This window comes from Lactuca sativa, chromosome 3 (genome assembly GCF_002870075.4).
Source record: "Lactuca sativa cultivar Salinas chromosome 3, Lsat_Salinas_v11, whole genome shotgun sequence".
Taxonomy (NCBI): Eukaryota; Viridiplantae; Streptophyta; class Magnoliopsida; order Asterales; family Asteraceae; genus Lactuca; species Lactuca sativa.
In genome coordinates this window covers 155641226-155658562 of record NC_056625.2, presented here as the reverse complement: position 1 = coordinate 155658562, position 17337 = coordinate 155641226, and the positions used below count along the sequence as shown (strand labels likewise).

The following is a 17337-nucleotide window of genomic DNA, read 5'->3' as shown; positions in this document are numbered from 1 at the left end:
AACTGATAAAATGTAAAAAAAAAAAAAAAAAAACTTGTACACTAGCATAAACCACCTTCATTCGCATAAACAATGTGATACATACACTTCCATGTGTCAACATTCAGCCATGAATGATGAATCCACAATCACCATGGTCAAAAACCTCAAGCAGAATCAGTTCAAGACTAAAAGGTTTGATTGTAGTAATTTTAAGGTGATATATACCTTGGTGGACCTTTTCACATGTTCTTCTTTTTAGAGGCAGTTTTTCTCTAGCTATCTTGTTCTTGTTTATCCTGTCCACCTCAAAAGTATTTATATTTATACTGATATTAATTTCTAACCTTTTTACTAATTTATTTAGCATGTGTTCTTAATTATTTCTGCAAAAAAGTCTTTTATGCTTGGTGGGGTTTCAAATCAAGAAAGAATCTGTTCCAGTTTCCCAATTTTTTACAAGATAGATTTAAAACATGTGATATCATACGCTATATTAAAAAAATAAAGATTTATTCAGCTACTTCCTCTTCGAACTCTTGGAATACATAGTAACTGACTTAGAGATCATTGATAAAGAGAAAAGACTCATGTCTAGAAGAACTCCGAGGAACTTGAGATAGAGATCGAAGGGTTTGAAGATTCAGTTCTAAGGTAAAGCGCGTTGCTATTGATATCATCTAAGTCCATCAAACTAGGATAAGTTCCATTAAGCTGCAACTTGTTGATCATTTCACGAAGCTCTGAAGCTTCCTCTTTAAGCTGAGCATTCTCTTGAAGAACTCGATCATGTGTCCCTGAAAATTTATTCAATTTGTCAACAAGTTGATGATTTTCATTACGAAGCCAAATCACCTGCGACCAAAGTTCATCTAAATGCTTCTGTTTTCGCATGCGTGACCTACGAGCTGACTCTCTATTAGATATCATTCTCCTTTGCTTCCTTTCATTGATGAGGTTTCTCTGTTGTCGATCATCTGCTTCATCGGAAAAATACGGGTTAATTTCATGATATTGGGGGTTCATGTGAAGATTGTAGAATGGGTTTGAGGGTGTGTTGAGATTGAATTGCATGATTGGTGAGTTGTATAGGTTCATGGTTAAGTATGTTGTGTCATGATCGAGATCTGGGTTTGGAGGAAGAAGGTAGTGGGAATCAGTAAGCTCGTTGGCTTGCATGGCTATAATATTTACACAAATTTGGTAAGATGGATGTTGTGATTGGAAATGAAGGCGAAGGAGAAGATGAGGTAAGGAGTTTATATAGTATTTAAAAAAGGTTGCGAGGGTCCTAGCATTATGAATTCACCAGTAGAAGCATATATGGCTCCTTGATTGTGGATGAGTAGGGTACTACCTGACGATATACTCTTAAAAAAAAGGTATACGCATTAGGTCATACCCTCGGTGCCCCCACTAACCTGTCACATGTTCGGATAATAGGGTAGGTAAATTACAGTGTGTAAATGGAAGAAGGTGATGCTGAGACTTGAACCTGATAATGAAGGGGGGGGGGGGGGGGGGGGGGGGGTGGGGTGGGGTGGTAGACACCACTATTGAATTATTATATGGGTTCTTAATTTTTATTTATTTTATAATAGATCCATATATTACATGTTTAATTTATAAAAAAAATTAAATATAAAGATGAAAATATTTAAGAACTTAGAATTTATAAGAAAATAAGAAAAATATTGAATTATTATAGTAGAAATGTTTTTTATCTTTTAAATTTAAACAAATACTAATTTAAATAAGTAAAAGAAACTAATAAACTTTAATTTTGAGAATTTAGAAATTAAAAGGTAAGTTTATTAATGAAATTGATATTCATTTATTACTATTTTTAATGCAACTATTATATTAAAATATTATGTGAAATTTAATAAAATAAAAAAATGACATGTGAAAAAAAATTAATTAAAATTAACCACAAAATAACATTTGACAAATTGAATGAGAGTGTGACAAATGACAAAAAAAAAAAACCTTTATTTATTAGAGAGGGTTACAAATTTTATTACATATTGAACAAAAAATAAAAAGACAATTAGAAAATTGAGGATACTACAGAAAGTAAGTTAAAAATTTCAAGTGTTATATAGAAAAAACTCTCAATTCCATTAATAGTTTCCATCATAAGTTTGGTTTATCCTGGTTTTATGTGCGATGTGACACCAGTTAAAATATTTTCTAAATCCACAACTGTCTTCTTGTAAATATTTTTAACCTTTTGATCTTTAGATGGCATGTACCCTGGTCAACATAATACATGATTGTCGTTGTCCCCAGATATTTTCTTTTGGCAAATTGCTGAGGATTCTATTTTTATTGTGGATAGGATTATAAAGCTTAAAAAAAGAAAAGGAAACATGAGAAGACAAGTCCTTTTTATGCAAGTGGAAAGATTATTAATTAAACAAGGTACTCATTTGACCACTTTGCTAACAAAATATACTAAAATAAATATGTATCCGTTTTAATTACTGAATCTTTATGAAATAGGAATCACTGTTTCTTGTGACGCAAGGCACCAATCAATGGCACATTATGGTAAAAGTTGGTGTTTCTTAGTCATTATTTCATTAAGTTAACCCACGATAGCAAATGATTAGTTTTCAACGCCATTTTGAAAGCAAATAAAAGCAGCATATTGTGATTAATTGGTAAGTGGTCAAGCCAGACGAATTGTGATGTGATGTGATGTATTACCATATAATATCTCCTGGGAACGAATGGGGTTTTTGGTGACATCTGAACAATATGTTTTAGATTAATTTTAAAGATAAATTGTATTCTTTGAGATTGAATATAAGATTTAGGGGCACAAAATAAATAAAAAAAATATATTTATAACCATAAGATATGTAATATAAGAAAATTATAATATTAAAATCGTGACGTACTTCTAAATAAACATTTCTGATCAACCATCATTCATGCATATGAAAGTTAACTTCAATGGAATGAAATTAATGCCCTTCTTGTAAAACCATATGTGATTAGACTAAGTGGTCAAAAATGTCATTAGACAGAATAGATTGTTCTTTCTTGTCTTGTCCTTCAATTGTTCTTGCGATGTTCCATCTTTTCCTCTAATTGCTCTTCTTATGTGTTTCAGTTTTTCATATTTAATGTGTTGTCGTTTGTTTATTGGTGTTTATACAAAGATGTCTACATGTTAACATTTGTAACGACATTTTTCTCAGCTTTATAGGATTAGATTTAATATTACCATTTTACCATGACATTAATTGACAATGTCAGTTGCTTTAACTTTTGCAACACAGTAGAGGGAATGTGTGGACTGTAGAAGGTCTGAAATAAATGATTGGAGGTAAAAAAAAAAAAAAGATCCCCCTGGCTTCCCACCTTACCATCATATCTTTGTTGTTTTTTGTGTGTCATGCTTTTCACTCTTTGTGTTACCTATTATACCCTTGATGTCATTTGGAACTTTCATTCTTTCATAAGTGTTGAAGACAAAAGCCAAGGAGATTTTGGGAAAGTGAAATTGAATAAATAAGGACAATGTCCTAAAGTTACGGACCGAGTCCCAATTGGAGGGTACCTGATTTAACCCCAACCCCATAAATTTTATCAATAGCACATCCAATTCAACCACCACCCCCACCATAAGTGGTGGTGCTTACTACTAGCTGTAGAAAAAGATAGTTTTTTTGATGAAATTTTTAGTATATGCCTCAACTAATACACAACTGGGATTCTTTTAGTCCCTATTGTTCATATATGAGGTGACATTCTTTAGAAAGATGTATCACTTCTTTCCTTAGATAATATATAAATAAAAGCATTCACTTTAACATGTTAAGAATCCATGTTTACAGTGTTACATAGCCTATACTGGATAGTTGTATAAGTTCACCCATCATGGGGTCTACTAACAAGCGTGCATGGGTGAAGTGAGCACCAACAGTTTTCCTCTCTTGCGCGATGAGTCAATTCAACAGTAAAGTTCCCAGAAAGACTTTTACATAGTCCCACGTGGTCATATTTGTGTATCATCTGGCCGTTCCAAACATATTTTGGGCCTAGGGCGAGAGAAAAAAATGAGCTTTTAAAATACACAAATATCATCAAGTTTTTTTTTAATAACAAATCAATAATTAAAAGAAAATTACTTGTATTATCTTCTAAATATAACAATTTCCATAAAGAATTTGGGGCCCTAGACAGTCGTCCCTATCGTCCACCCTCTGGGACGGGCCTGTGTATGATGGAAAGCTGCTAGTATATATGTTGTGGATGTCATCACTTTTAACCTCATTTGTGCACCGTACTTGAGTAACTTCGTTTTATTCTTCCATAAGAATGAGAGGGCACACGATTTCCACACGTCAATAATGTGATATACTAAATCCAGTTCTTATCCTCTCTCCATTTTAATTTCCTTTCAAGTTATATGTGAAAAAGGACATCACATGATCGCGTAGTGCTTTAGTTTCTTTTAAGTCTTAATTAAGGCTATGTTTAGTATGCAAACTTTTGAATATTATTTATCAGTAATATATATGTGTAATTGTATAATAGATATCGAATACGATGATCCCAATAAGTTTTAGTACCCCACATATTACTCTTAAGATATATCAAATACGATGATCCTTCGTCGTTTTGGTAAGAAATATTAGTGATCTTGATCTCGTTTAGCTAGAAATATGGTTTCATTTTGATGTATTTTACAATATGATTAACATGATGACTCTTGAGATTGTGGACAAAGTACATTGCCAAAACCCGAATATCCTACGAGACAAAACAAGTTGTATCACCTCATCTTCCCCTCCTTCATTTTCTTTTAATATATGTTTCTGGCTGGGGTCTGATGTGTATTTTGTTTTATATTAACAATGTCAGGTTTTAAATTTATAGATCTTTAATCTATCACGACTTACCCAATACACACAGGTAGTGAACCTGATCGAGTATATCATAGTTGTGACAAATAAGGGTGTTGAACTCTTGTGGAATATGTATGACTAGTAACAAAATAAATTAGTTGAAACAAAAGATTTATATATATATATATATATATATATATATATATATATATATATATATATATAGGCTTAAGTTATTCTATTCAAAGTAATTATTGTGGTATTGTATGCATAAATCTGGGCTAATCAATTTTACTTATTTTAAGAAAGTGATTAATATATATATATATATATATATATATATATATATATATATATATATATATATATATATATATATATATATATATATATATATTTGAATTAAATATAATTGAAAAATATCATCTAATTTAATTACAAGGGTATTTTAGTCAATTAATATAGATTTAATAAAGGAAAATCGCATATTTTAAGGGATCATAGATTCTATTAATTTTAAAAATCCGATTTTACGAATTATAATTATTTTGATTCAGACATTCTGGCAGAATATGTTTATGAGTATATTCAAAAATAAAAATATTCTTGAACCATAAATAATAAAAATATTCTTGAACCTATTTCTTGATCATGACTTGAACAACTTCTTATAGAATAACAAACTTTTGAACAATCAATTGAAGAATAAAAACAAAAAATACATAATTTCTTATAGAATACGGGTAACAATTGTTAGGAATTACATGAGAATGTTACACTTATTAATAACAAAAAACACAATATATAAATCATTCTACCAGAATATACTATTACATATATTTTTTTTTCAATACATTGTATATTATTATGTTAGAATAATCCATTCTTTTTGGAAGATTGGTGGTCATTGTTCATCTTCATCCCATACAATGTTCATCTTCAAGATTTTATTCTGACAGAATCAGAATTCAAGATTCCATTCCAATAGAATTGGAATTCGTAATTCTATCCCGATAGAACTGCAATTGTAGAAAATACATAAATCACAAAAGAAATATCGAGATTTAATTCCCACAGAATTGGAATTCGCCACCATCTGTAGTAGTGCAAATATGATTAAGTTCTTTCGACTTGCTCTTTACTCGATTCCTCTAAAATCAAACAGCAGCAAATAATAAGATTTGAAACTAAAAGATCTAAGCATTACCAAAAAACGTACAAGGATATTGTATCCTAAAAGCAATAATCTAAGAAAATAATATGACACTATACGACAGATAAATTATTTCTCTCAGAGAAATTGTCAAACACCTGGTGCTCACACACCTACACATCATATTAATAACTGTACCACCATTCAAAAGCTTGTAATTTACTTGTCTTGAACAAATCAAAAACTTATATAGAAACACACCTGCTGCATATGACCAAGCTTGCTCCACACCTCTCTCGTGAAACAAAATTGTAAAGGGTATATGCGTATGAAGATTCGTGGTATCAGCTGCAAAAGCAGATAAAAATTCAAAATTGAAACAAATGTCATACCACAGCTAACCAACAATACAACAAAAGAGCCAAATTTAACCCCAGTTGATAGTTTTTTCATCTCAGGGAGAACAAATCTTGTTGAAATCGTGTTGTCGACCCCACCAAAAGCTGTCAATTTAAATGCTCGATTGAAACGATAAACAGTTGTACATTGTGTGTACAAACAACCCCAATCAATAGGTTAAAACAAACTAAAGATTTTAGTTTGAAAATAGTAGATCAAATCATTGAGAGACCAATTTGGCAATTCCTAGAAAAAAAACTAAAACTTACCTGATAGAGAAGTTGTGTCGTCGTTGAAGTTGCAGAGGGGACAGATGGAGAATTGGGGTTTGATCGAGAGCGAATGGGGTTCTGGTTAAAGGGGAAAAGGGATGGTAGATCTGAAGAGAAGATAGAAGGAACTAATAAGAGATGAGAAGGATGTTGAAGGCGTCTCCGACTAAGTGGAAGAAGGGGAAGATAGCGGAGATGATGAAGCACTCACCGGAAAAGCTTGAAATTGCCGCTCCTTTCCTCCTATCACTTGTCATCCTATACTTCATCTGCTTGGAGCTAGGTTAGGCCGTTAGGGAGGATCATCCTAATTTTGAATGAGATAAAATACATTAGTTGTTGATTGTTTAAAAAAAAGGATAAAGCTAGGTCAAAGTAATTAGCATAATTATAGGAGTGTATTTATAGAAATTATTTATCAAATTATTAAATTACCCTTATTTATTTGTTTGATTATTTATTTATTTTTTAAATTTTTGATTGGTCCACATCAACCACACAATAACACAATAATTACTTTAAACACCTGAACTTAACTCTCTCTCTCTCTCTCTCTCTCTCTCTCTCTCTCTTTCTCTTTCTCTTTCTCTCTCTCTGTATATATATATATATATATATATATATATATATATATATATATATATATATATATATATATATATATATATATATATATATATATATATTTTGATGAGTGCATGCAACCCTAATTCTTGGATCTATGTTTTTTCTAATTAAACATACAACTTTTGAACATCAAATGGAAAACTTTAATTGCACTAGTATATTTTCGAAATCTATAAAAATAAGGTTAAGAAAACATACCGTGATTCTTATATAGCAATAATAATGAAATCCTAGTCTTCTTGAAATCTTGAGAGCAAGCGTCATATGTATCACGTCTCTAATGGTTCACACCCAAACAAGCAAGAGGATGAGAGAGGAGAGAGGAGAGCAGGATTGAGAGTTTTTGGCTATTCCTCTAGATTTTTTAGATGGTTGAAAATGTGAAGGGGTAAGGTGTTGGATAAGGTGTCTAAGTCCATAACTATTTCTGGGGTGTACTTGACCCGACCCGGCATGGTCCATTTGGGTTGCATGGCACCATGCAATTGGATAGACTAAATGAGAGAAATATCACTTGGAGATTATTAATATATTATAAGTTCTAATATATTAATAATATTATTTGATTAGTTTGATCAAAGAATTAATTTGGAATTAATTAAGTGATCAAAGGAGAACTAATTAAATATATGGGTTGATTATGTAAATCATTCATATCTTGTATAGTGGGCTAAAAGGCTCCATGGATTATCAAGTTGGGCTTTACCCATAGGATGCTCCATGGGAGTTACAAACCCATGGGTCATGAAAATGAAGAGTCATGACACAACACTATATAAAGGTCCCATTCTACACAAATTGGCAACACACACAAGACATATAAGAAACTTGAGGGCTAGGCCAATTTCAAGAAGTGTGAATTCTCTCTAAAGTCTTTCCAAGAGCATTTGGTGTTGTGTGAAGCATTTGAGGCATCACACTTGGGGTGCTAGGCTCACAAGGTTTCAAGGAACACAAGCAACTACAAGGTAAGTTATTCTATCTTTTATTCAAGAAAAATTGTTCCCCATGTATTCTAGATAGGAATATAACCTTGGAATTCAACTTTGCATGATAATTATACAAACATAGATCCAAGGTTATTAGGGTTGCATGTACACTTAGGAAGTGTTAGAATGCTCAAAACCCATCAGTGGTATCAGAGCCTAGGATTGTTTGCTTTTTATTTGTGCTTAAAAGTTGAAAGAAAAAGTCGAAATCTTGCTGTCTGACTGATGGACTCGCCGAGTCCATGGGGGGACTCGCCGAGTCCACTTGTATCTTCAACCTACTCGCCGAGTAGGTTCATGCACTCGGCGAGTAGGGTCGACAGAGTGCAGAATTTCGACTTTAGTTGCTGGAAATGGATTGGATACATTACCCTAAACTGTTTTGGTACTTGAAAACTTGTTTTAGATGGTGTAATGTATTTTCTAATTCATTTACAACAACTAGTTATCAAAATTACATGTTTAATGTGACTTTGATTCTTGAAAGTGTTCATATTCATATTCTTGTTCTTATGATGTTTAGATGATCATAGGAATTATTTGTAACCTATGTGGTAGTTTAATTCTTGATCATAATGTGTTTTAATGGAGTCCATAACTTGTCCTCAAGTTATGGAAAACCAAAAGTCTCTTGGATTAAAAACCATTAAAAGAACACAAGATTTAGAAAAAATGAAAAGTCCTCATTTTATTACTCTATTAAACTCATAAGTTACAAGAAATGAAAAGTTTTGAAAGTTTACAAAACTTGCCCTCAAGTTTTGGAACAAGTAAAGTTAAGTTAAACTTTAGTTCCAACCCTTAGAATTTTAAAAGTTAAAATTCAACCCTTATACTTATAGTATGATGATTTAATAATTATATATATGTATAAGAACAAAGTCGTCTTACCGCTAGTACGCCTCATTCACGAAGCCGGTCTATAAGGTGGGTATAAGGTTGTTGCCTATAAAATGGTGACTTAATGGGTGTCTATTCTCACCCACCGCTTGCTTGACTGGTGGAGGGTCGTTAGCCGAACGGGTAAGACAAGGATTTATAAATTCTCATTCAAAGTATGATGAATATTATAAAGTAACTAAATGTTTTTATTAAATTCCCAATCTTAGTTACTTTAGGAAAAATGTGAATAAGGTGCTAATCCATGAAATTACACTTTACACTTTGATTAAGTCGTTGGTGGAGCGTGTGTGGTTAACCGGTACACTAACTTGGACTTAACAAGGTAGGTAAAGGGTGACTTAGGGTTTATTATATTATCGATCGAGCGTGTGTGGTTTACCGGCACATCGATTGAGTGATAAACTTCAAGGGTACCAAGTGATTTGCATGGTTACTTCACACCTCGTTTTGTGATCCTCGGCATCCCAGTCACAAAAATTGGAGGGCACATTCGAGATTGAAACATGCCTTTGAAAAGTTCATTGAATCTCAAAGAATCTAGGAATTTCTAAGAACCAATCAAAAATCTAATACTTAAATGTTTCGGTTTTTCATGGTGGAAATTGGTGAATCGTCATTCACCTACCTTTCAAATATGGTATAGCTTAGATTACGGCATACCTCTTCTAAGTTATATTATATTGTGATTGGATCCTAGCCTTAATATTACATTTGGGTGTTTTATTAAGGACTCTCTTATATCTAAACTAATCTTGTCCTTTCTTTCAGATGTCTTCAAACAATGCTGCTTCTGGCTCTAATCCTAATAGCTCCTTTACTCTTATGAGCTTGTGTGGGAAAGTCACATTTGATGGATCCAACTTCAATGAGTGGATCAGAAACATCAGGATGATTACCCGCTACGAGGACAAAGAATATGTCCTTGACAAGGAGCTTAAGGAAATTGATGAGACCACTGCAACTCCCCAGGAGATCGCTGACTTTCATACTCATGAAAGAGATGCTACTAAGGTGGCCTGCATTATGTTGGCCACAATGACAGCTGAACTCCAAAAGTCTTATGAAGATTTCTACCCTTATGAAATGCACCAAGATTTGATGGAAAGATACCATCAGAGTGCACGACAAGAGAGGTATCAGATCATCTGCTCCATGATAACAGCCATGATGAAGGACGGGGAATCCGTCACGAGCCACATGCAGAAAATGCAAAGCTATGTGGATCGGTTGCTGAAGCTTAATGTGAACTTCCCTGAGGAGCTTGCAATAGATATCATTTTGCACTCCTTACCATCGTGCTATGATCAATTCCGCATGACATATCACATGAATAAGGAAGAGGTCACACTCAGCAAACTTAAGGGACTTCTCAAGACCGCAGAAACAGGTCTTAAGGGGAAGTCGGTTGCTATCACTCCTACTCCAAACTCAACTCCGGTTTTGGCAATCGGGAAAAGTCAAGGGAGGAAGAGAAAGAGATCTTCAAAGGGTACCAAGGCTCGGACCCTTGATGGCTCTTCTTCAAGTGGAACCAAGAAAGGTTTCATCACTCCTTCGTCTGACCCAAAAGAGGCTGAATGCTTCTATTGCCATGAAAAGTCTCATTGGAAGCGGAACTGCCCAAAATACCAGCAGGATGTGAAGGATGGGAAAGTTAAACCCAACCACGCAGGTATTTACACTATCATTTCTAATAACTCACCCCATTCTAAATCTTGGGTCCTTGATACCGGTTGTGGTATTCATATTTGTTGTGACTTGCAGGGACTAAGAAGAAGTGAGAATGTGGAGCAAGGAAGAATAAACTTGATCATGGGGAATAGGAAAGCTTCACCTGTCACCAAGATTGGAGTTTATACTTTATCGCTAAGTAGTGGGTTTAGTTTAGATTTGAATAAATGTTGTTATTCGCCAGGAATGGCAAGAAATATTATTTCCTTTCATGCTTTGTACAAACAAGGGTTTACCTTTTCATTTAATAATGAAGTTGGTTCTATTGATGCTTTCTTTAATAATGTTTTTTTATTTTAGAGCATTACCCTGTGATGGTGTGTATGAAGATGTATCTGTTGTAGATAATTTAGGAAATAATGTTTTGTGTATTGATTCTACTAATAATAATAACTTGGATAAAGCATCATTATGGCATTGTCGTCTTGGACATATAAGCAAGAAGCGCATAGGCCAACTCCAAAAGGATGGAGTCTTGGAGTCGTTTGACCTAAAGTCAGATGATAGTTGTGAATCATGCTTACTTGGAAAAATGACAAAGTCACCCTTCACAGGCTCATGTGAGAGGGGTGAAGGTTTGTTGGACCTGGTACACACGGATGTGTGTGGACCATTCAAACATGCCACAAGGGATGCTAATCGTTATTATTTGACTTTCACTGATGATTACAGTAGATATGGATATGTCTACTTGATCAAGCATAAGTCAGAGACTTTCGAGAGGTTTAAGGAATTTAAACAGGAAGTCGAGAATCAATTGGGCAGGAACATTAAGATGCTTCGATCCGATCGAGGAGGTGAGTATCTTAGTTCAGAGTTCCTCGATTATCTTAGGGAATGTGGGATTGTCTCACAATTGACACCTCCCAGGACACCACAGTTGAATGTAGCTGAGAGGCGTAATCGAACCTTTTTGGATATGGTTCGTTCCATGATGAGTCGAGTTACGCTACCAATCTCATTCTGGGGGTATGCCTTAGAGACTGCCGTCCATATTCTTAATCTAGTCCCTACAAAGAAAGTTGCCAAAACTCCTCACGAGATGTGGACTGGTAAAGTACCTAAACTAGACCACATCAAGATTTGGGGTTGCGAGGCTTTCGTGAGACGTGAGACTCATGATAAGCTCGAACCTCGAAGCGAGAGGTGTATTTTCATCGGCTACCCACAACAATCCTTTGGTTACCTCTTCTACAGACCTAGTGACAATGTGGTCTTTGTAGCAAGAAGAGGAGTCTTTCGAGAGAGAGAATTTATAAGCCAAGGAGACAGTGGGAGGCAAATTGATCTTGAAGAAATTCAAGAGTCAAGCGGTGAAGGAACTTCAAACCCTAGCACTCAACCTGAGGAGGAAACTCCTGTTGAGCCAATTGACAAGTCCATACCTCTGAGGCGTTCCACAAGGGTTAGGAATGCTCCTGAGCATTACTATGGTTTCCATATTACTGCAGAAGGTGATACACTTATCAGTGATGAGACACTGATAGGTCTGGATGAACCTAAAAGTTACGCGGAAGCCATGACAGGCCCTGAGTCAGCCAAGTGGAAAGAGGCAATGGATAGCGAGATACAATCCATGTATGACAATCAAGTTTGGAACTTGGTTGAAAATGTACCAGGTCGTAAGACAGTGGGGTGCAAATGGATCTTCAAGAAGAAGACCGACATGGATGGTAATGTACACACTTATAAGGCTAGACTGGTTGCAAAGGGGTTCTCTCAAATCCTTGGAGTGGATTATGATGAGACTTTTTCTCCAGTAGCCAAGATTAAGTCTGTTAGGGTTATGTTAGCCATAGCTGCATTTCATGACTATGAAATTTGGCAAATGGATGTCAAAACCGCTTTCCTTAATGGAAAGTTGGCTGAAGATGTTTTCATGAGTCAGCTAGAGGGATCGTTTAGATCGTTTAGATCTTGAACAAGTATATGAATATAAAACAACAAGAACGCAATAATAAGAACAAAACAGCTTGAATCAAACATGTTGAATGATTAAATAAAATCCTTAGAAGAGCTCGATTAAGAACATCAACTGTAAAGGATTAGAAGATTATAACAACGATTAAAGAAAAATGTTGTACTCTGGATGAATCACTATATCGATAATCTCTGCAATCTTAACCTAATATGCATGCAAGCATTTAACTTATATACAATACATAAAAGGCTCTCGGTTGGACAGGCCCAAACCGGAGTGTACAAGGCTAAACTATCGAGCCCAAAAGACGCAACATCTAAATAAAACTTCAGCCCTACAATCTCCCCCTTTGCGTCAATTTGGAGCGAGACCTTCACTTCTTACTTGGGCCGGCAGCTGAAGCTGGTTCCTTCTTCTTCACGGTGCTAAACAGACACTTGGTTATGGAGAGGATGGTCTGTCTAAACCGAATGTACCAATTGATCATATCATTGAAGTACTTGATGTCATCAGCCGAATTGTCTTTACACCGCTTGACAATTGATAAGACGTGCTCCAAGCAAGTTGTGGTGTAAAGATGTTTGTCAGCTAAAGCGAAGAGACATTTCTGTCCTTCGGCTCTAGTGAACATCACTTAGTTTCGCCTCGGATCAATCTTACCCATTTGCATTTGATTTAGATCACTGGCCGATCCCACAGGTGCGACTTTCGGTTTCTTCTTAAAAACTGTGGCGACCTCCTGATCCATTAGGGCAACCTCCATGATATAGCAGGGCAACATCCTTTTGACATGGTCTATGATGGGACCATATTCAGATTCATCTGTCAGCAGGATATTGTACAAGACTATCCAATCATGAGGATTCAGATTGGGCAGATCTGCCAGGGAGATGATGTGGGCAGTTCTTGCAGATCCTCGGATGAGCTTGAACTTAACGTTTGTGAATCTCCCCACGACATAAGGCTTCAGCACCCGAACATTAACAATCTTCTGGGTGCTCCAGGTGAGGTATTGTGGGCGAGCGGCCTCCAGATAGAAGTCAATGAGCTCCCTGTCAAGCTCATCGTTCGGATGCGGGACTTCAAAAATGTTAGAGAAGGCGTGGAAGATGAACGCCTTTCGAGTCAGCGGCATATCAAACTGCGAATCGATAGAGTTGTTGCAGTCGAATGATATCACCGGCTCGAGCCATAGTATGCTTGGAGTCTCTATGGCCTCTTTTATCATACGATCCCTGGTCCAGGCAGGGAAGAGCAACTTTCGGCTCTCAAGGAGATCGTGGGCTTCTTTTTGCTTTCGTTCGGCTTCTTCAGCCTCACGCGCCACACGACTGGCATCGTCTTCAGCATTGCGACTGTTCTTTCTTTTTAACATGTCCGCAATGGTCTCCTTGTCTTCATCTTCATCTTCATCTCCTCCCTCAGCTATGTTTTTGCCCTTGTTCTTCACACCCGAACCCGAGGCATGACCAGTTGGGGGTGGTTCAGTGGTGTGAATAGCTTTGGAGGAAGGAGGTGGTTTCGATCCTTTCTTCTCATCTCCCCCTTGTTTCGGAATGGACACGAAACTCGGTAGGCCTTCAATTTTACTTAAAAGGTCCATGACCGGAGAGAGTTTTTCAACGAGGGTACGCCTCACTGAGTGGTTAAGGATGGGGTCGTGTGCTTCCAGGATGTTTGATAGAGCTGCGTGGACATCCGAAACACACGTTTTTATGACCTCCTTCTCGGATCGAAGAGCTTCCAATTGTTGCTGGGAGTTGGAAAGCTACGTGCTCTTGATCTTAAGGGCGGTAGTCTTACTTGCCAAGACGTCCATTAGAGTATTTTCTGCCGCAAGATCTTCTTGTAGCTTTGCCAGGCGGGCATCGATGGAGGCACGAAGTGCCGAGTTGTCGTCGCTAATATGTTGTCTGAGAGTAGCGAACGAAGACAGCTCCGTCGAGACAAACTGGGCCAATTGTTGAACAACTGGTTCCAGAGTTGTCTTTGTGGCGTCGGCGCTCTCCTGCAAAGACTGCAGCAGGACAGAAGCGTCATGGAATAGTTTATCGACTTTTTCGGTCGCAGCCTCACAAGCTCGGGTCGAGGCATCGATAGCAGCAGTTGCTGAGGCCACGGAGTCATGTTGAGCCCTGGAGAAGGCGTCAACGATCTTCTGAAGGGCAGCTTCAGACAAAGATGACTGCTGGTTGGAAGAGGAGGCGAGAAGTTGATCAACCTTCTCATTAAGCTCACGAAGATGCTTCCGTGTTACTGGAGCATCATCCTCCTCATCACACTGAACTTGAAACAGACTATAGTAGACCGAATCGAAGTTCATGTGATCACCACCAAGGTATTGATCACCGCCATCGGAGGCGTCTTCTGGAGATTGAGGTGGTGGTGAAGCTGGGGGTGTTGTGGGTTTGGTTTGTTCAGGTTGAGTGGGTGGGGGGTTAGTTTCGGGTGGTGGTTGTGTATGGGTAGTTTGGGTGTTATGTGTTTCGGTTTGTGGAGGTTCAGTTACTGGAGGGGTTTCGGTAACTGGTGGTGTTTCGGTTGATGTGGTGAAGATGGGTGGAGGTATAGGGATAGAGGTTGGGGGAATAGTGGGGTTTATGGTGGGAATGGAGGTAGGAATTGTTGGTGGAGGTGAAGGAATAGGAGATTGATGAAGTTCCATCTCTGGGGTTGGGGACCGAGGGGGTGTGTTGCCTCGTTGAGGAGATTCGTCTCCTTGTGATCCTTCAGAGTCCAAACTCCCACGTTCGGATTTGCTGGAAGAGGAGGGAATAACGAGTTTTCGCTTCTGTTGGGTCTTCCTCCTTTTCGGCTGTGGGGATGAAGCAGCCTTCGGTTGTTTTCGCTTCTTAGGAGAAGGTCCTTTTGGGGCTTTGGACGCTTGCTTCCCCTTCTCTGCCTTTTTGCCCCTGCCCACCGGTTTGTCGGCATCATGAATCGATCGCAGCATGTCCGGTGTCAGTTCCCTCGGACCAGATGGCTTAAACTCCTTGATCATCCGGATCATTCTGCTGTCGGAAGGCACATTTCCATACATTGTCTCCGGGATGGAGCCAATGAATGAAAATTTTGATGCATCTGAGACGATGATCTTCTTGGTATGGAACGTACCAATAGAAGACATCGATGCACCATCAGCAGTTGGGACATCAAACTTGTCCATGGCCCATCTTGTTATCAAGATCCAGAACCGGGCCAGCGACACCTCAGAGTGTCAGGATGAGGAAGAGAGGCTCTGAATCAGCTGTTGCCATAGGACAAACCCATAGTCCAGGTTTATCCCGTTGTACACCCCATACATTATCGAAAGGAAAAGACGACTTGCACCGTCAGATCCTGAGCTCCTCTCTGACAGTCTCTTGAATAGAACTGTAAATAGACCATTCCACTGGGGCGGTAGGCAGGACTTCTTAAATTTGGCGACGGAGGTCAGAACCTCTGTGTAGCCCATGTTGTAAAACATGCTGTAGAACATCCCAACCGGAATCGTCTCCGGGTGAACTCGCGATGGGTCAGCAGCAAACCCTAACATAGTGCAGAAACGGGTGCGAGAAATCGAAGTCTTGTGTTCTGCCACTTCAAAGAATACCCGGTCGACGGCCTTGTCGTAGTAAGCCGTCGCATAGACCTGGGATAAGGCCACCATTGGCACCGTTTCAATCCTTGACAGTGCAGGAGCAAGCTGGGAGTACTTGAGGCATTCTATGACCGGCGACATATAGGAATCATACGCCAGTGGGTTCAGATCAATGACTAGGCATTGTTGGGGTCGGATGGGAAGAATCTGAGAAGTTGCATGAACAGAAGAAGATTCAGCCATTGTTGCAGGTTTGGAGAAGAAGAAGAACGGGAGAGAGTTTGGGAGTATTTTTGCTTTGGAATTATGGAGGCAGTAAAGAGGTAAAAGATGGTGTGGATGGCCTTTTATAGTGGGTTATAGGAGAGAGAACAATCGTTTCATATCTCGTATGGAAATACGAAATGGGTTTTTGAGTGACAGATTGGTGACAGTTGGGGCGTGCGATGATCACGTAGGAGAGAGAGTGTCAGATTCCTAGGATTACGCCGCCCAATAAGCGCCGGTTCAGAGAGAGGAACCGTTTCCATTTCCACACGTGCCTGTAAAGCCAGAGTGATGACGCTTCGATATTGCACACGCGTCCTTAAGTGTCAGAAAAAGCGCGGCCGTTTCAAATTCACGCGCCCTCCTTTTTACCGTCGTTTGAATTTCTATCCTTTTAACTCCCGCCGAGTCAGCAACTTTTTGTCTTATCCCCTTTTAAACGGCTGGTTTCAATTAATGGTCCACGTGGCTAATTTTTGACCACAACTTCATTAGTAACCATCCAGTAATAATCCAGCCTGTAAAATAATTAGTAACGGAATTTTTGAAAATCTAGGATTTTCGTGCAAAGAGTGTAAAAGAAAAAGAAATAAAGCAACTCTTTTTAGGATAATCTGTGATGTCAATAATGACACGAAACTGATGATCCCGGGC

At 37.7% G+C, this 17337-nt stretch overlaps 1 protein-coding gene across 1 annotated transcript; it reads right to left on the bottom strand.

Moving 5' to 3' along the window:
• Positions 1–377: 377 nt before the first annotated feature.
• On the bottom strand, positions 378–1201 carry LOC111909874 (basic leucine zipper 43). The gene has a single exon (XM_023905644.3). The coding sequence runs from the start codon at positions 1156–1158 to the stop codon at positions 574–576; it is 585 nt and encodes a 194-aa protein (XP_023761412.1). The 5' UTR covers positions 1159–1201; the 3' UTR covers positions 378–573.
• Between the last annotated feature and the right edge of the window lie 16136 nt (positions 1202–17337).